Source organism: Apium graveolens, chromosome 5 (genome assembly GCF_009905375.1).
Source record: "Apium graveolens cultivar Ventura chromosome 5, ASM990537v1, whole genome shotgun sequence".
NCBI classification, from domain to species: domain Eukaryota; kingdom Viridiplantae; phylum Streptophyta; class Magnoliopsida; order Apiales; family Apiaceae; genus Apium; species Apium graveolens.
The window spans coordinates 60,275,946-60,295,231 of record NC_133651.1 but is presented as its reverse complement, the minus strand read 5'-3'; the positions used below and the strand labels follow the sequence as shown (position 1 = coordinate 60,295,231).

The following is a 19,286-nucleotide window of genomic DNA, read 5'->3' as shown; positions in this document are numbered from 1 at the left end:
GCGCACCCGAAAGGTCGCGGCTTGCGGGTTACTTACGATAAAAGAAAATAAAAAATCTCTTGATTATTGATCCGGATTCCATCTCTAATTTTATTCGATAAGCTATTTTTTCAATAAACTAATTTTTTTTCCCAAAGCACAGTACTACTTGATTTGAAGGGCTAAATGGTAATTAACCAATTTATTATCTTCCCTACTTGATTAACCGATTAACCAGATTACTGGGAAGCAGCTAGGGTTTATAAAAAACGTGCTGTTCAAACCTCAATATACATAAAGCCTATCTGTATAAAAATGCAGAGATCTTGTAAAAGCATTGCTACATCTCTGATTACGAGGCGTCAATTTAGTTCAACCGCGACGAAATCTGATGAAAAGATTATAGCTTCGGTACTTTTCGAGCGATTGCCTGTTGTAATCCCTAAGATCGATCCTGTTGTCTACGCTTTCCAGGAGTTCTCGTAATTTTCTATATCTCACTCCTCTTTTTATTATATTTATTTGATTAAGTAATTTTATAATTTCCTTCCTCCAATAATTTGATTGTTTTTGATAGTTTTTTGGTTTAGTTTGTTAACTTGGAATGTGTATTGTCTTTTCGATCAGTATTTTATTTTGTTGAGTTAGAAGGTGAAATGTCTTGGAAATTATGTCGAGAAAGAGGATGGAAAAAGTAGTTATAAGTTTATAGATGAATGTTTTATTTAATTACATTTGAGAGTTCAGGTTAGTATGTGACTTTTAATCGGGAAATGTGATGTGATGTTCGTGGTTTGTATGTGTCAAGGTTTCGATGGCGTCAGCAATTTCGGAGGGCATACCCGGACTCGTTTCTGAAGAAGGCGGATAATAGGTAAAGCTGCTATTTTTGATGATTGTTTGTTCCAAATATTGAAATTTGGTTTGTAATAGTTAATTATATTTTTTTCTGGTTTGGGACAAGGCAGTGTTGTTGTATGGATGGTGTTTTAGCTAAGATGCTTTAGTGTTTAGGACATTTAGCAACAGTGATGTTCACTAATTAAGAGGCTAGCTATAAAATTAGCACTTGTTTAAATTACTGAGAATTAGTTCTAGTAGCAATCCAAAAACACTTTTTAAGATTACTTTCACCTACAAAGGGCAAGAAATGCGTTTTAACTTTTAATATCTGTATTAGAATCATTATTTAATATTTGCTAGTGATTGCCTCTAAGTTCTGATAAATTTAAATGATAATGGGTTGATAGTTTTTTACTATTGTCATGATAATAAAGATGACTTTCATCTTGGATGACATGCCTTTTTTGCTTTTGTAAATTCATTTTATGTAACACTTATTCTGTTGGGACATAAGCTGATAAGTTGGAGATCTTTATGTTTGCAGCATATGTTTGTTTCTTAGAGAATACAAATACCTTATTCCTAATCATAAAAAGAATGTTATGCTGAGAATTTTCTATTGATTTGTGGTCATGGGACTGGGGAATGTGTAATCATAGTGAATCAACACTTCAATTTTTTTTAGAAACACTTCCATATTTAGTATATTAATTGGTTGGAAATCACATATTGTCAACTACTAGCACTCTATGTTAAGTTGCTTAGATTAGCATCATTCGACTGCTGACTTTAATTGTAGGGTTGTGTACTGTAAAAGATATACTGTGTTCATTTGATGGCACTGACATATTCTTTTTTGGGAAATGGAAAGTCACTGACCCGTCATTTATCAAAAAATGTTATGTAGAGAATTGATATAATACACACATGTATAGGATGAAAATGTCAAATTGACTTCTAAAGTTAAAGTTTTGAACAGATGGAAGCTATGTTACCCGGACTTGGGTATCGGTGTCGGACACGGGTTCGTATCCAAGTGTCGGACTCGGCAATATTCTGAAAAATTTACATGTTTTTGGTCTAAAATAAGTGTCTGAGTGTCTATACCCATGTCTGAGTGTCGAGTGTCCGGCACGGGTACTCGAAGCAAAATGAAGAGTCTGGGTAACTAAGGATGGAAGTATCATGGAACATATCATATACTTCTCAGGAAACTACCTTTTTCATAGTTTGAACATTTATCTGCTGCATGCTCTAATTTAAGACATTGTTTTATTCCATGTCCTGTCTGTCAATTACCAATGATGTCATCGTTCATCACAACCAGGGGACAAGGTGATTACAATATCGATTATGTACCTGCTCCTCGAGTAACTGAAGCTGACAAAATGAATGATAAAAAGTAAGTTGAAATCTATCCACATGACTTATCTATTTCTGCTTTTCACATACTGATGATCTTATTTTTCCATTTGGGATTGTAGTGAACTAGTAATATGTGTTCACTTCTATCTTAGTAGGTCAACTAAATTATTAGGACATGCTCTCTATTTAGAATGGATAGACATGCCTTACAACATTAAACTCTGTTATGTGGTGTCATCTATGTTAATATTGGATTCTGAACTTTAATGTTTATACCTAAAGGTTTTGAAATTCTTTTTTAATGGAAGTGTCTTTTCATATGTTAAACTGAACGTGTTGTGCCTTTCCATTTATATATCTTAATTCATACTGTTCAATATCTTCAAGTAGTCTTTTAGAAATATATGTTATAGTGATTAATTTCTCAGCAAAATATGACTCTTTGGGATCACTAGCGGAGTTAGAGTATGAACTAGGTTCAAGTGCCCTTAGTACTACCAAGTTGGAAGTATAATTACCTTCTCCACTGGGCTGGGGTATAATGTCAGGAACTGATTAGTCCCTGGACAATTTTGTGTCTATTTTTGGTGTTTTCTGTTGATTTAAGTAGGATAACAGCTAAAGTAAGCTGAGAACAGAGATTTAGAGCAGAATAGAGATAGAAACAGAGAGAATAGGATAGAATTAGAGAGATTAGGTAGAGATAAGAGAGAAACTGGAGAGAGAAGAGAGAGAAACAGAGTTCAGAGAGATGAGAGATAGAATGGGTTTAGAAACCCTAGAGAGAGAAAGTAAGAATCAGTTATAGAGACAGAATGAGATTTGGTGGCAAATGCCATTTTCAAATATTCATTCATAACAAACACAGAACAATTACAAGTATTTATAGACTCTGATTCTAACAGCAATGTAATTAAAACAATATGGAAATGACTACCCTGCCCTTAAGCACTACTGTCCTGACTTTACTGTACTGACTATACTACCACTCATACAGTCATACTATATCAGTATATATACTCAGCTATCCTGACATATAACTTACCAGTCATTCTTAAGAACCAACTAAACTCTACCCTTAAAGAAGAAGATTTACGAGAGTTAAGCTCTCAGTTTTTTTTTAAAATTTTCCTACTGTCAATGAGTTGTAAGAATACGCTTAAGCCTTTTATCTTGATGTAGCAGGCTTATCAGTATAAGAAAAGGGATCTAATTAGGCACCTGATATACATAGACCATGCATCCAATTTTATTAGATTTTTAATTGTTTAAAGGAGTAAATTTTCAGGTTATGACACTGCTTTGAAATTTTCTAGTGTTGCCATAAGATTTTTATATAAGTTGTTCTTGCAGAGTTATTAGCAGTGTACATGAGGTGGCTTATAGTGATACATAGTGATTCACAGCTATCAATTAAGACGATGTTGTAAGACATGATTACTGCAACTCTTCTCCTTGGTAGTACTCGTAGTCGATGCCTGTATTTTTGTGCTAACAGACTCTATATGATATGTACAATGTCAACATATTATTTTACCAAGTTAATATGATGTCATGTAATACATGTTGCACATCATATAAGATGCGCCGAACACGATTCTACAAGTTAAACATAATTTTTTTGTAGCCCCCCCATTACAAATATAATAATTATTATATGATAGTGAAATGAAAATAAGATGTGCGGAGACAAGGCAGAGTGATTTTGTTGGCATAAACTGGACTACGTGTGAATGGTTGTGTAGCCGCAAAAACTTAGGTAGACGGAGTGTAAATATAAGTAAACATTAGACCTGTATTCCTTTAGGATTTGGTGATGCATCTTGCTGGTGTGTAGAGTATTTTTATTTCAGAGTAACATTTTCGGTTTGAAATTTTCGTCAGAGCTATCACAATTATGTTACCAACTTTGTTATAATGGACATCATGTGATATCATGTTTAAATCCCTAGTGGATCACTCTTTAGTGATGTGACAGTTTTGTGTACTCATGCCTTTCGGAGGCTGTGGCCGACGCTGTAGATAAAAAGTTTTACCTTGTCTAACATTGTGCGTTGTTGTTTCTTTTATCATTAAGGTCATTACAGAGGGCGCTTGATAGAAGGCTCTATCTTTTAATATATGGCCACACATATGGGGCTTCCGGTGAGGAGCCTGTTTGGCACTTTCCTGAGAAGATTTATGAATCAGAAGGGACATTGCGAAAGGTGATTTTCCTTTTATTAGCAGAGACTTGCTTCTTGGCTCTCTTCTTTTAGTAAATATTTTTTTGAATGTTGCAGTGTGCAGAGTCTGCATTAAAGTCTGTTATTGGTGACCTTTCCCATACATACTTTGTTGGGAATGCTCCAATGGGACACATGATTATGCCACCCAAGGAGAATGACAAGGAACTTTCTACTTTGAAGGTAGACCCAAAAAGAAGCTTATCGGTAGATATAGTTCACTAATCTACTGAGTACCACAAATGTCCTATTTTAAGTGTCAAGTTAATTGTCTCTAAATTTGGTTCGAATAGTTAATAAAAAAAATTGAATTAACTTTTTTTTTTTTTGTGATTATAGATGCTTTTAACAAGCTAGACCATCCCAACAGCTATATATTAACTAAATTTGTGGAATTTTGATATTAAAAAATAGCCGTTGTCTGACTTCCAATTGTTAAATTGGATATGTGTAACAAAAGAAGTTTCATTTTACATGTAACGGGCCTTTTCATACTATATTTTAGGTCCCTCATCCTTCACTGTCTGCTTAACATGTGTTTTTCCTCATTGCCGACGTTTGCTGATAGTTTAATTAATTGAAATTTACAAATCTTTGTTATTTGTTGCCATTTTTCAGCGGTTCATCTTCAAATCCCAAGTTATTGCAACCAACAAGTTTGATATCAAGAAAGGTAAGGACTTTGTTTGGGTGACTAAGGATGAACTGTTAGAGTACTTCCCAGAGCAAGCTGAATATTTGGACAAGATGATTATTAGTTTGTAATGTGGTTACTTTAAAATCAAAACTTGTCCTCGGAGTGATATCTTTTTGATGACCGGAGTATCTGCTTGTGCCTGAACATCAAAGCATATTTTGTACTAGAGTTAATCAAAGGGATTTTGGATACCGACATAGTTAATAATTAAAGTGGGCTTTTCAACTCGAGTACAGCAGCTTTATGCATGTACTCCAGTCTCTTGGGGATACGTCAATGCTGTATGTACACGGGTTTGTAAACTTGTGGTGTGTGCATTAGCAGTATAGCAGTGGTACACTGGTACTGCGTTGCACTTTGTAGTCTGTGGGGTTAGTAAAACTGAAACTTCTTCCAGTACAAGGGCACATTGTTTCCAAGTTTCTTTGTCTCTATGATGCTAAATTGCCAACTTATGAAAGTAAAATTTGATGTGATTTATTTTAGACGAAAATTCTGACACTAATGAAACATTAAAATCTTATTTATAAAAGCATGTTTCTGTTTTTTCATAAAGAAGGTAAGTTCAAACATCAAATACAACTCATGTCAATCCTTTAATTTTTTGTGATTAGATTCATTTTTTTTAACAGCAATGCAAGTATTCTTAATTTCTATTGTTAATGGGAGAAAAAAAAAATACAATATGTAAATATTTTCTTTTAGTTTTTTAATATTCTGAATAATTTTTTTTGTCAGGCTGTATGAAGTTGCAAATAATAACGTCAGGATGTGACATATACTTTGATATATTCAGATCTAATTTATATTATGTATTTTTTTCTTGTTTCAAAAAAAATGTAACTGTATTACTTTAGGACCAAATGTTGATAACTTAACTGCTCGGCACATATTAAACATAATTGTGGAGCCGCAAACGAACATAGTCGAGCCGAATTCTGTCCGAGCCGAGCTTAGTTAATTTTTAAATTGAGCCGAGCCGAGCTTAATAACCGAGCGTAAAGTGAAGTTCAAGCTCGACTTGTTTATAAACGAGTCGAGCCCGAGCCGAACACGAGTTTGTTCACGAACAATCGTGCTGAGCCAAACTCAAGTCGAGTCGAATTTGTCCATTAATATTTTGAATATTTTTTTCAATCGAATAATCTTAAATTATAATTTATAATTTTACAAGTTGTATCGAGATCAACTACTAGTTTTACCTTAAAATTATATATGTCCACTCATACTTTACACTTATTTTTTAATCTAGCTATATTATTTTATTTTTCAAGTCGATTTTCAAAAATATATACAATTTTATTTTTAATTATTGAGACGTTCATAATTTTAAATTGTACATTACTTTTTAAAATGATGATATCAAATTTTATTATGTTTTGTTGTTTTATTTAAATTTGGTTTATGTAAATTACAAGTTATTTAATGATGTTTATGAAATATGAACAATTGGAGATTGTATCATGATAACAATTTGATAATTACTTACGAAAAACTAAGTGATTAAATTTATAAAAATAAACAAAATCTCTAAAATATTTAAATTATTAATAAATGATGGAAAAATGTACTGGTAAAAACATTTAAGTGATTAGTAATAATTTATTATTTATAATATAGATAAACTTTATCCGAGCCGAGTCGAATTACTGAGTTCGAGCCGACCCCGAATAAACAAGTTGAGTTCGAGCCGAACAGACAAAAAGTTCGGCTTGACTCGTTTATTTATCTGAGCTCATTTTCATGTTGAAGACCGGCTTACCGAGCCGATCCCGAGTTTTGTTCACGAACAGTTCTGTTTATTTGCAGCCCTACGTAACCGCATCAACTCAATTTGAATCAGCCCTACTTGCGCATAGAAAGGGAATGGGAAGTTCAAAGAAACTTGGTGCTGACAGCTGGTCAGTGGTCATTCTGTTCGTATGTAACACTCAGTTCATACTTACGCGGGTGAAGCGCACCCAAGAGAATTAGGACCACTAGAAGAAAGTGAACTTTCAATATTCCCATGAACACAAATCAAAAAGGAAGCCACGATCTTCCACTTCTAATATTACGTAAATGTACATAACGTTCTTGTTCTTGTAACATCAACAGGAAACAGCAGCAACAGGTTCTCCACTTCCACGTTTGATGTTACAACAATGGAAGCTGCTCGGAAAGGTGACAGGGATGTTTCCTTCAAAATAGGACAAACATAAACTCCATGATGACCGGTCTTTTTTACAACTGAGATAGCTCGGGCAATAGTTCGAACTCCCTTCGTGATTTATTTCATTGCCACAATCTCACTGAATTTTTGTTTGCGGAGAAGCTTTTATATTTGGAGTATGGCTTTTAGCAACAGTCAGAGTTTCCACCAATTTGGGAGGTAGTTCAGAAGCTCGAACAGATTGAGTTGGTTGCTCAATGAACTGGCGATATGCCTCTATATAAGCCTGGCCCTGGAGGCTTCCTCTCATCCTCCCAGAGGGCCTCCATCCCTCAGATGGAAGTTCCACCAACCCATCGTTATGAGATACATGGTTCTTTTTCTCGTTCATATTCTGTTCCTGCTCACCTTCTGGTCTTGGCCGTTTAGTGCATGGGACAAAAACTGATGGTCTATTCTTGGCAGCAAGTGAAGCTTGAACCTTACCATCTCTTTGTAGTTGCACCTGCTGAACACGAGCAGCTTCACAATTACTGTTACCGGGCTTCAAATTTTGATATGCATACGATCCTGGAGAGTTCTGGTAGCATCCATTTTGCTCAACTGTGGGAAGAATGTAAGCATTTGAGTTCTGCTCAGGCAGGAAGTTTGCCTGTCAAATTAGTTAATAACAAGAGATTGTAGTTCAAGAATCAGTTCCCAGTTGCGCAACATTACAATTCCATACTGGGGGAAACTTAGAAGGTATAGAGCAATGCAATTTAAAGGCTTAAAGTAATTTCAATGGGCATATATAGAAGAATTTCATTGAATAATTAATGTGACACAGTCCAAATTCTTAGCTTTGCATATTTTTTCTACCCCAGATTGTGATATGAATGTGTTAACTTATTGACCTCCAAGAATAAAGGATCAACATACGGGGTTCTATCAACGGGGGGTTGAGGGACCACTCTATGAATGACATTAGTCAAATTAAGATTTAGTATGCACACTGCCAGAAAATGAGATAGCAGATTTAAGTTGGGGTATTATATCTCTTATATTGCACCAAGTTAGGTTCTGTCCCATGCATATCTCGCACCATTAGTTTGTCTTAAAACTGGATCCTTTGTATGTGGCCGTGAGTTCTCAAATTTGCAACTCAAATTTCATCATAAGTAAAAGGTTTGACCAAGATACACAAACATAAGAACACTGCAACCTTTGCTTGAAATCAGGAATCAGACTAAGTTATTAGGACAACTATACAAAGGCACAACATTGGTGTAAGACGCGTAGTCCAGGGTTTCAAATAGGAACTCGCAACTTATTGACGTAGTAGTAAAGGAAACACTAGTATTACCTGGCTCACTAAATTAAGCATCGGTGACAAACTGTTAGCCGAGCTAGATGTGTTGATACAAGCCTGAGAAGTTTGATTACTTAGCTCTGAGTCCTTTTGAATTAGATAACATCCCTTACAATCAAGGATTGGAGACTTAGCAGCAGACATGCCATTGGGGTTGATATTCATGCTTATTGGATTCTGGTACAACCAAGGAAAGAGACAATTATGTGTAAACAAAGTGCAATCAGCTATTAATACAAAAAAACAATTAATTGAATCCATACTTTGTTTCCCTGGTCATTAGGATTTGTACAGTCAGCTGCCAAGCTACTGAAGTTAGAAGTGTTTTGGTGCGTATTGTTGACTCTAGAGGGGTCAATATTTTTGGTAGGAGAAATATGTTGACTACAGTTGTTGGCCTTGGATTGGCTCCTTAAAAGGCCGCTTTGATTCTGCTTTTCCTCTTGGAGGGTCTTGCTTGCTGAAGGAGAAGGAGGATCAATGTTCTCAGCTACAACCGTCCAGGACCCATCATTAGATACAAGTACATCAACAGTATTATCTCCCACTTCCCTCAGAACCTGATTGTATAGTGCATTAGTTTATGCAGGAAGAATGATTAAATGATTTAACAAAAGTAACATGCCTTAACAAGATTCTGATCCATGCGTATATTTGAACAGGATACTGGCTCATCACAAAGAGGGCAGCGCCAGTAAGGCTTTCTTGAATTTAAACTCAAGTAACTGTCATAATCAAAGCACTGCATGACAAGAATTGAACTTCAGAACAATGTAAGTCAAGCTGTCCACTAGTAAGATCTGTATAAATATAATACAAATGAGATTAACATCAATAAATTTGTTCAGGACCGTCCCTGAAAATTTTCAAGCCCCAAGCCAATAAAAATTTTGTGCACATAAAACATGCACACGCACGTACACACACATATACATTTATTATTTTGTATATATATATATATATTTTAGCAATTTATTTACATAATTATTCATATATGAGTATTTCGTAATCAAGATTTGAAAGCATATCCTTCTCCATGGATGACATGGACAATCAATTCAATCCCAGTTATGACATACTCAAACGGAGATAAGACTTGATCAAGTTATGAATTATGCCCCTAATTTTTGTGTTTTTGTGCCCCAGGTAAAATTAAAATAGGAGACAACAAAAAGTATTACTCCCTTTCAATTAGCTAAAAAAATATTTTTATAATAATTAATAAGCTAAGAAAAGTATTTCTACTAGAAAAGAGCATGTACGCAAACTAACCTGCTTATGTTTGCAGAGATGCCCTTTAACTGGTGTTCTCATTCGTTTTTTGCTGTAAAATGAAAATGGAAAAATGGAATAACATGCATAAAAAGTCCAAGGGAAGCGAGAAAAACCTTGAAAGACTACCACTCCTACCACTGATTTTTATTTTTATTAATTGATAAGAGAGAAATAAATAGATCACATCAATCCCCCTAGAAGGCTAGAAGAAGAGATGTCTCCTACCTTATGGGGCAATTTAGTGATGTTTGTAAAGCCATCTCAATGCCTGATACATGTCACATAAGAAACAACTTCATTTAGTTTTTTGCATGCAATACTTACTCAAAACTTTAAATCAACAAGAATGCAATGACCTTTATCCTTTCATCTATCAATTTACTCACCTGGGTCACTAGAAGCAACAACAGGCTGAACATAATCTTGCAAATGCAGGGTGCCAGAAGTTGGAATCGCACACATTACGGCAATGACAATTATATAAGGGCCTGTACATATTTTACGACTAAATGAAAATCTGAAAGTTGATGGTCTGATGCAAACACAACTTATGAATCCAAAAATACCATTAAAATTTCCAACAGCCTGAAGAAGATTGACTCCATATTTGAGCATTGCAGTCACATCTGTTGGTAGCTGAGGTACAGGTTCCTGTCATAGATAACGCATGCAGTACACACCATATAAACCTCATTTTTCATTAAAAACTTCACTGCAGAAAATTAAGAAATACATACATCCTTTCAAATATATTTCACTGATATCTACACTAACCATGGAAGTATTATTTCTTCCAAGAACACCTTTTCCGTTTAGCAAAATGCTGACAAAAAAAAAGATACTAAGATATTTAAAAATTACATAAAAGTACAAAAAAAGAGAAGAAATCAAGACGTACTCCACTTCCTGTGGAGTAATAGTGCATGATGATGTATCCATGTCGTCTACTCGAACTACAATCATTCCCTGTATAAAGAAACAGAACACTGGAGGTGAAGTTTTTGAAAGGTAAGTAATAGTGGAGTAGTTCAAAGCTAAATTATTAACAGGACCTTTAGTGAAAAAGGAAGCAGAAAAAAGATGACGTAATTGGACAAAATCCTTAATGTCATAATAAACTAGATTAGCATGAAGTGTGTGAACAGTTTGAAGCCAAATATTTCCACTTACTATCATTTTATGCTCAGAAGCCACCACATTACGTGATAATTTGAAATTTGCCACAATGGTTCTATATCCAGGCTACAGTAAGAAATTAAAATTTTAGAGAGATATTTAATAACATGCTCATGAATTCAATTGAATCATACATAGACTTACCTTGACCTCGGTGAAACAGAGTGTGTTCTCAATCTTTAAACTCGGATAGTATCTGCAATTAGAAAAGGCATACCCAGTGCTGTTTTGAGACCAAAGGGAGCAGGGGTGATCTATGCGAAAGTAAATATATAGTACTAATAGTATACCTAGATAATAGACTAATACTACTCCTCAGGCTAAGGAATTGGAATCTGGTAACTTAAGACAAAATATATTTTTTTAGTAGTGAGTATTGAACCCTCAACCTCTTGAAACTTTACAGGTGTGTAGAGATAAGCACTAGTAAAACATTGTTTATCATGTGCTTTTAATTTTTAAGCATGTTCAATTATAAATTTTTAAACACTCACACTCACATGCCTCCACTGTAATTTGAACACGCAACCTCTTGTTACCAAAAGAAGAGGGGAATCCACTAGGATACAGTGCTAGAGATTTTGATATGGTCAATTACAGATGGCTACATAAACTAAGTCGGATATTAAAAAGCAGCTTGGTAAGAAGAAAATTAGTACGTGGATAATAAAAGTCCATGTAAAATACCAAAATGGATGTTAGGCTGAATAACTTTTACACACTTGTTTAATACCTGAGATTAATGCTAGACGTGACAGTTAAACTGCTGTTTATTTATATTATCAATTTTTAACAAATAGAATATTCAGAGACTTCAGACTACCTCATGAACGGAGTATATTCATACCTAGACATAATAATGGAAATATGGGGAAGAGCGTGACATGGTCCCTGTAACACATCATCGGTGGAGAAGAATCTTTTGACCTATGCATGCCCAATCAATACCGTTAAGGGAACCAAAGACCAAAAATACACATCCCATGTTGGCACTAATTGATAAATATAGGCAGAAAATTCTGGCTTACCTCATACGCCAGTGAAAGAAGATCATCAGTCTCTTTCTTCTGAAACCATCCAATTTCACAAGCAATCTGACAGAGTTTTGCAGCATCAGTTCAGAAAGAACTCAGAAGCACATATGAAATATAACAGATAAAGTGAATTGTGCCCAAAGTACATGGATCTAAAATGAGAAAATAAACAACACGGCATAAGTCAATTTAAACAATGATAATAACAAAGTACTTTTCCAGGAAAAGGGCTGACCTCCATTTGTTCACTTACCTTTAAGAATTCTACGGTAAGTAAAGAAAATACAGGAATTTAGAAGAGTTCAGGAAGATAAGGAGAAAGTTCTTACTTTTGTTAACTGGCTTTAAAACCAGATGAACATATATACTCTCCTGTCCAGTAAGAGTATAATCCTTAAGACAATACTGTCAGCTTTAGGTTTGATTTATATTTTTTCTTAAGCTACACGCGGCTCCTGTCCTGTACATGTATTCTAGGTACTACACAGATTTAAAGGTCTTCTGTAGTTTTTTTTACATGAAAGCATCTGGCAAATGCTTGGTGCTATATTCAGTAATTGCCATTTATAAAGGACTAACGGAGAATTAAATTCAGTTAAGTTTGCGGTAACTACTAGGTGCTAGCTCGGTCGGAACTGTCAGAAGGAAGGTGTATATAGCATCCTATATTAAATAAGTAAACAACAGTTGTAGTAAGTTGATGAATGAAGTTTGGTAGATCTAACAAACTCCAATTACTACCAAGTTATACTGAACCGCATAGGCTTGTGGTTTATAGCCAAGTTATAGAAGGCTCTAATAAGGCAAGACTTATGTTGCAGCTTAAGTGTATTTAAATTATCCAACCTGTGACGTAGGGCTGTCAAAAAAATTCGAAAAATCCGATAATCCGCAATCGTATCCGAAATAAAGCGGATATTATCCGTATTCGAAACAAAGAGGATATTATCCATATTCGAATCCGACGATTGCGAATACGGATACGGATATAGGCATATTCGTATCCGATAATATCTGAATCCGAATAAATATATTTTATATTTAAATATTTAGATAATTTAAAAATAAATTATTTTAAATTTATAGTGTGTTTATGTGTATATATATACTTATATATATATATATATATATATTAAATATTATGTTTATACAAATTTTATAGACATATAGAAAAAAATCATTTGAGTTCAACAATTTATAGATAACGATTATAATAAAAAGAAAAATAAAATTAATTTTTTGAAAAATTAAAATATGATTAAATCCCTTATTTTAGTTTTTAAAAATGAATTTTTAATTTTTACTATTTTTTTCAATTTTTTTTCATTTTTTTTTATTTTTAATATAAAATAAAAAATCTGATTAAAAATCGAATTCGGATCCGGATATTATCCGTATCCGGATAGTATCCGTCGGATCCATATATTATTCTTTAAATATTTCCGGATTCGGATACGGATACGGATACGAATTTTCGGATTTGGATCCGGATTCGGATATAGGCTGATCCGTATCCGAATTATCCGTTTGACAGCCCTACTCTGACGGGAGAAGGCAAGCTTCTATACTAGTTAGTTTGGCTGATGAGGATTTATAAATTATAACATATCTAACATGTACGAGAGAAAATGAGAAATTACATATATTCAAACTTCAAAGGATAACCAGTTTCCATGTGCAAGGAGTGAAGCATTAGAAGTTGAACATCAAAGAAGATTATGCCTCATTATAAAATATTAAAATTTACTAAACATTAAAGTCAAATATGGTGACGCAATATCTTTCTATTCTAGCAAACAATTAATATTCGTAATGACAGTCAAAATGTTTCACTGCTTTGATAAAAAGCCATTATGATATAGTACAGGATGCCAGAACGGTTAATGTACCTTGACAGACATCATGAGCAGCATAAAAGGTATGATGACAGATAGGTCATGCTTCCATATATCTATCTATAGTAGAAGTACAGAACAAACAAAGAGAAGATATTATATTAAGGAGGCAAATATCTAGTCAGCTTGTGATGTAGCTTAAATTACTCAGAAAATAGTATGACTATTGTTATTACATGCTATGAATTTTGTTTCTTAAAAAGATACATTTAGCTTCCACCTAGAGCGCCGGATAGGTTCTATAAACATGCACAAATTTTGTTTCTTCAAAAGATGCATTTAGCTTCCACCTAAAGCGTCGGATAGGTTCTATAACATGCACTAGTCTTCATTGAGAACACTAAAACTTTACTATATTTCCATGCTCTACTATACTAGTTCTTAGATTATTTATTACAGACCATAAGAAATTGTTTTTAATATACAGCATCAAACAGAAAGCCGTTATTTGCCTATTAACTGTGCAAGACTCAATCTTAAGTCTTAACTCAATAAGATTTGTAATGCATGCTATGCACATTTGAAATTCTAACAATTACAGGAGTACTTTAAAGTTAGCGTTTATCTAAGAGGTAAGTATGTTTTCAAAAAAGTACTTCTTCCGTCCCACAATACAGGTCTCTTTTGAAAAAATAACGCATATTAAGAAAACTTTAATTAGATGATCTTTTTTCATTTATACCCCTCATAAATGAATAAATGAAGACTCTAACTTAACCCTCATTAATTGTTATACGACTTTCAAGAAGGGTAGTTTTGGAATGATATCAACATATTTGCATTGGAAATTAAAAGTGCACATGTATTATGGGAAAAAGATTTCTCTCAAAAGAGACTACTATTGTGCGACGTATTGTGCGACGTATTGTGCGACGTAGGGAGTTTAATGCAAATTGTACGCAAGTTTTAGCACATATAAGACACAGCAGCAAAAGTGTGAAGTTCAAGAAATTCACCTTCTGTAATAATGTAGGTAATTCCCGTGATTTTGTTGGAACTTCATTGTTTGCAATTGCATGATCAATCCCTCTGTGCTTTCCAGTAGAAAATATCAGTAGAGAATATCATCAAATAGTAGTAATAATAATGCGGAGAAAGACAGAATTAATATTATTACATGTGCACATTCTTCACAAATACTGCAAGAACAACAAACGCGCACACATAAACACACCAAAAAAACCAAAGCAGCTAATTTTAGTTGAAAAAACAACAATACATTCTTTCAAGACCTACTTCTTCTTTACTGTTATTTTTAGCAATAATGTAGGTAAAAGATTTCTGTGCAGTAATTTCATCAGCAAATTATCCTTGACCGGGATATCTTTAAGAGGTTTTTTTTTGAAAAATACGATTTTTAATGTTATTTTTGCAAAAATACGTTTTCTTTTAAATTTTAATTTGCAAAAATACGATTTTCCAAAACTTTTTGCAAAAATAAGGGTTTGCAACTCGACGCAGCCTCGAATGCAACCAATAAAAGTTTCAGTTATTTTTAGAAAACGTAAAAGAAGTTGCATATCTGGTTGCTTTTGGTTGGAAACCGTATTTTTGCAAATATTTTCAAAAGATATTAAAATTGCAAACAAACTTTAAAAAAGTAGTATTTTTGATTATATCTCTATATTTAATTGAAGTATTAGCATTTAGCAGGCAGTAAATATAATATTGACAACGATGTCTCTCTCGCTATTCTGAAGAACTATTAATTTGATCCATAATCAGTAGTGTATATCAACAAGAGGTTACAGAAATTTCTATAATCTAATAAAATTCCTATATTATCCAAATGGTTTCCCATGAATTGGTAAAACCCTGGTAAAAAGTTGTCTGACAGACTCTACAAATTAATTATCTAAGTTCTATCTTACCACTACCATGGTTAATTTGTAGTTATGAGTCCCATTCATGCATAGGTACTCTCCTAAATCCTCTGGTGTTTAGGTTCCACATTCCAGTACATGTTATATTGTGAAACTATATAGTATAACAACACACCACGTTTTAATCTGTACCTCATAGAGCAAGTCACCTTGATATAATAAAAAAATAGGAAGAACGACTGATAATCAAGGTAGAATGTATATTTTTTTCTTCTGAAGTATTTTGGAGCGTTATTGACCAAAATAGTATTCACTATCTTTACATATCATGTTATCATTAGACATTGTACAATCTTATGAATAACATACATTAATTTTAAATGTTTCCAACTGAAAAGCACAAGGTATATAGATAATAAAATCCAAGGAGGCTACATTATAAAATTTCCCCATCTTACTTCTCTGTATGTAGACACATAATCTTATAAAACATAGATTACAGGCATCAACATAAAAAATGGGAGGGGAGCTGGTGCACTTAAAATGATCCGGAACTTGAGATAAGGCAACTCATATCTGCACCAATTGACCAAAATACGCAACTCGGATTAACATCCACTAAACCTTAACATGACAGCTGGAAGATATGTTTCCCTATTTTTGTCCCAAATCAGGACCTTTTAACAAAAAATAACATATAAGTAATCATAGCAGTATAGCACTATCTTCATTTTCAGAAACATTCTCCTGGAACCAGAACTCCATAAAAAAATCAAATCAAACTAGACTCATTATTACCAGACACTCACTCCTAAAATTACATAAATATCACTTCATAGTAAAATAGCGGACATGCAAGAGGAAATGTGAGTTGCATTGATTTTACTTAGGCAAACATTATCTCCACAATAAAAACAAAAACCCAAGTAACAAGAAAAAGAATTAAACGGTATTATCTAGTCGTAATTTACCACAGAGAGAGAGAGAGAGAGAGGACCTGGTAATGGTAATGCAGAGCTTGGCTATAACACGAGGATCGTTGAGTTTACCGGAGTTACAATACAATGTTAAAAGATCAACGGCGGCTCCAATTAGTTGCGACGACACGCTGTTATTACCGCCGGGGACAGAGCTTCTCCTAGGACTTTCCATTCTCTCACTCACAGAACAGCTCTTTTCACTCTTACACGTAACTATTCTATTTGGTTTTTAGCTTTGTCTTTACGAATATAGAACGTTACTATTCTATTCCGATTTTTATTCCTCTCTTGGTGTTTTCCTTTTTCTGTGTAGTTTTCTGTTTTCTTGTTTTTTTCCCTAATTCTTGAATCAATAATTCTTCTGTCTTTAATTTGTATATACTGTATTGTGTTACTGTACTCAGCCGAACCCAATTTTTTTAACTGATTGGGAAAGATTTTAAATTAATAAAACCAAGAGATAAACCATAAAAAATTATATTTTCGTACCAATAATACTGTAACAACTATCGAACCCACGATAATTAATTATCACTGCTCAATATATTGCACAAATTTCATTTTAGGTGAACATATTTCATTGTCTTCACAAAATAGCAACAAGTTAAAAAATGTCAGGACATAAAATACTTGGAGCATATGTGTCGCATTCATATTTTAATTGATTTAGGAGTTTTTTTAATTGACTAGCGGGGAAAGAATGATGCAATTATCCCTTTTCAAATTCATCAATTTTCGACGTACCATTAATTTATTATTAGAAACTTTAATAATCAAACCAACTTGTTGATGGGAAGCTAGCCCACTGCACTTACCAAGATCTATTATTATAACCGAGTGTTCTAAGGGGTTATTTGACATATCCGAACGATATTCTCTGGACCACTAAAATTTCTGGACCGGAAGAATTTCTGAACTACTCATTCGAGTCATTTGACAAATCACAATCAAATTTCCTGAATAGATTAAAAATTTTAAAATGTAAAATAAACATGTAATATCTTAAATTTAAAATCTTCTAATTATCATGTCCAACATCATAATATTTATAATATAAAATCTTTAAAATATTTATGCAATTAATAATTCTGAAACTTATTTGCTAATTAAAGAATTTAATTAACTAGTAGACATGTAATAATGACAATATTTATCATAAAATAAAATCATTTTTAGCAGATTTTGTGTTTAAAATAGTTCGATTATAATGATCAATTCTAGGACCGATTTAACTAATTAATTATTATTTATGACATCTAAAATTATTTTTGAAAGGAACAACCTAGGTATATGAAGCATATTTGTAATGGTAATGTACTGGTCTACACGTGAAAGAACCGTCCATATAGGAATTTTTAGTCCATTCGTCCAGAAGAATTTTGCTTCATCCAGAATTTTAAAGGAAAAACAAATGATCTGGACGACTCCATCCTTCTCATCCAGTTCAAACTTACTCGTTCAAGCATTATCAAATGGCCCTTAAAAGTCGGAAATCGGCATTGTTTGCTAAAGGTACCTTTTAGTGATTAATCGAATAATCGGTGATTAATCATATCAATTAATCGAAGCATTAATTGGAAATATTTTAATTAATTAAATAATAATATAATTCTATTGAAATTTCTTTAACCTTTCATAATTTTACAAAAATAATATCACGTATCATTAGTTCATATTTGGTATTTAAGTATTTTATACATTTTTTTATAGTTGATTTATGCATAATAATTAATAATATCTATTTAGTAGTTCGAAAGTTACTAACTACTATATATAAATTAGATATAACTTCGTAATTTGCTATATTAGTTACATAAAAAAATCAACTACAGAAAATTGTGAAGGATGAATAAGAGTAATTTAATTGAAGAGACTTGTTCAATTATTACATATTAGGATTTAGGGGAATATGATAGTCAATATCCGTCAATATATTATTATTAAATATTAAATATTATTTTGAATTTCAATTTTTCATAAAAAATATTTTTTTATTAATTTTCACCATTTGACCGAACTGACCGATTTTTGACCTGAACTAACCGATTTTTGACCGAATCAGCCGACTTTTGACCGATTTTTTTAAAAAACGCACTTTGACCCGATTTTCGATTAATTAAGACGGGACCGTCCGAACTCCGATTAATCTAATCATCCAATTTTTAGAACACTGATTATAACTTCTATGTGCTGCCGAGTAATGGTTGTATTGGTTGAATTTTAAAAATGTTATTATATATTTTATAAATATGAGTTCTTTTGTGTTCATTTTTGTTACAAAAATTTTATAGAACCCTGTTAGGAATATGTGTATTAGTTTGATGATAAGTTCAACAAAACACTTAAGTAGAAATCTGGTGTTTGTAGCCTCAACGGATAAGACCATTCTGGCTATCCGTTGAAGGAGTAGCTTTACTTGGAAATAAGTTTAGTATTGTAGCACATTTCATTCTCTGTACTTCAGTTGTAATTCTTAGATGTTGTGGGAAAT

The 19,286-nt window shown here is 33.1% G+C and overlaps 2 protein-coding genes across 4 annotated transcripts; one reads left to right on the top strand and one right to left on the bottom strand.

The window, feature by feature from the left end:
* The first annotated feature begins 210 nt into the window (after positions 1–210).
* LOC141724068 (large ribosomal subunit protein mL46) lies at positions 211–5,528 on the top strand. The gene is made up of 6 exons (XM_074526060.1): positions 211–461; positions 788–853; positions 2,150–2,224; positions 4,265–4,394; positions 4,470–4,595; positions 5,031–5,528. The coding sequence occupies exons 1-6, from the start codon at positions 295–297 to the stop codon at positions 5,175–5,177; spliced, it is 711 nt and encodes a 236-aa protein (XP_074382161.1). The 5' UTR covers positions 211–294; the 3' UTR covers positions 5,178–5,528.
* Positions 5,529–6,976: 1,448 nt separating this feature from the next.
* LOC141724066 (E4 SUMO-protein ligase PIAL2-like) lies at positions 6,977–17,113 on the bottom strand. 3 transcript variants are annotated; one of them, XM_074526057.1, is made up of 17 exons: positions 16,813–17,113; positions 14,949–15,021; positions 13,987–14,052; positions 12,092–12,157; positions 11,911–11,990; positions 11,208–11,259; positions 11,058–11,129; positions 10,786–10,853; positions 10,662–10,710; positions 10,454–10,538; positions 10,274–10,375; positions 10,113–10,155; positions 9,885–9,936; positions 9,238–9,354; positions 8,876–9,172; positions 8,607–8,789; positions 6,977–7,913 (listed from the first exon to the last, which is right to left on the bottom strand). In XM_074526057.1, exons 1-17 carry the CDS (start codon positions 16,965–16,967, stop codon positions 7,398–7,400), a joined length of 2,076 nt encoding a protein of 691 aa, XP_074382158.1. In that variant the 5' UTR covers positions 16,968–17,113; the 3' UTR covers positions 6,977–7,397. The 3 variants fall into 3 exon arrangements, with proteins under 3 accessions (XP_074382158.1, XP_074382159.1, XP_074382160.1); XM_074526059.1 differs by having other exon boundaries at positions 7,672–7,864; XM_074526058.1 differs by lacking the exon at positions 13,987–14,052.
* Between the last annotated feature and the right edge of the window lie 2,173 nt (positions 17,114–19,286).

What these genes read in the sequence shown, in the direction of transcription:
- LOC141724066 (XM_074526057.1), bottom strand. Translation starts at nt 16,967, where the DNA reads ATGGAAAGTCCTAGGAGAAGCTCTGTCCCCGGCGGTAATAACAGCGTG. An exon ending in GAAGAAATAATACTTCCATG is followed by an intron (nt 10,539 to 10,661) that starts GTTAGTGTAGAT and finishes TATCTATGACAG; the next exon opens with GAACCTGTACCTCAGCTACC. An exon ending in TGGATCAGAATCTTGTTAAG is followed by an intron (nt 9,173 to 9,237) that starts GCATGTTACTTT and finishes CTATACAATCAG; the next exon opens with GTTCTGAGGGAAGTGGGAGA.
- LOC141724068 (XM_074526060.1), top strand. Translation starts at nt 295, where the DNA reads ATGCAGAGATCTTGTAAAAGCATTGCTACATCTCTGATTACGAGGCGT. An exon ending in CAGAAGGGACATTGCGAAAG is followed by an intron (nt 4,395 to 4,469) that starts GTGATTTTCCTT and finishes TGAATGTTGCAG; the next exon opens with TGTGCAGAGTCTGCATTAAA. An exon ending in AGGAACTTTCTACTTTGAAG is followed by an intron (nt 4,596 to 5,030) that starts GTAGACCCAAAA and finishes GCCATTTTTCAG; the next exon opens with CGGTTCATCTTCAAATCCCA.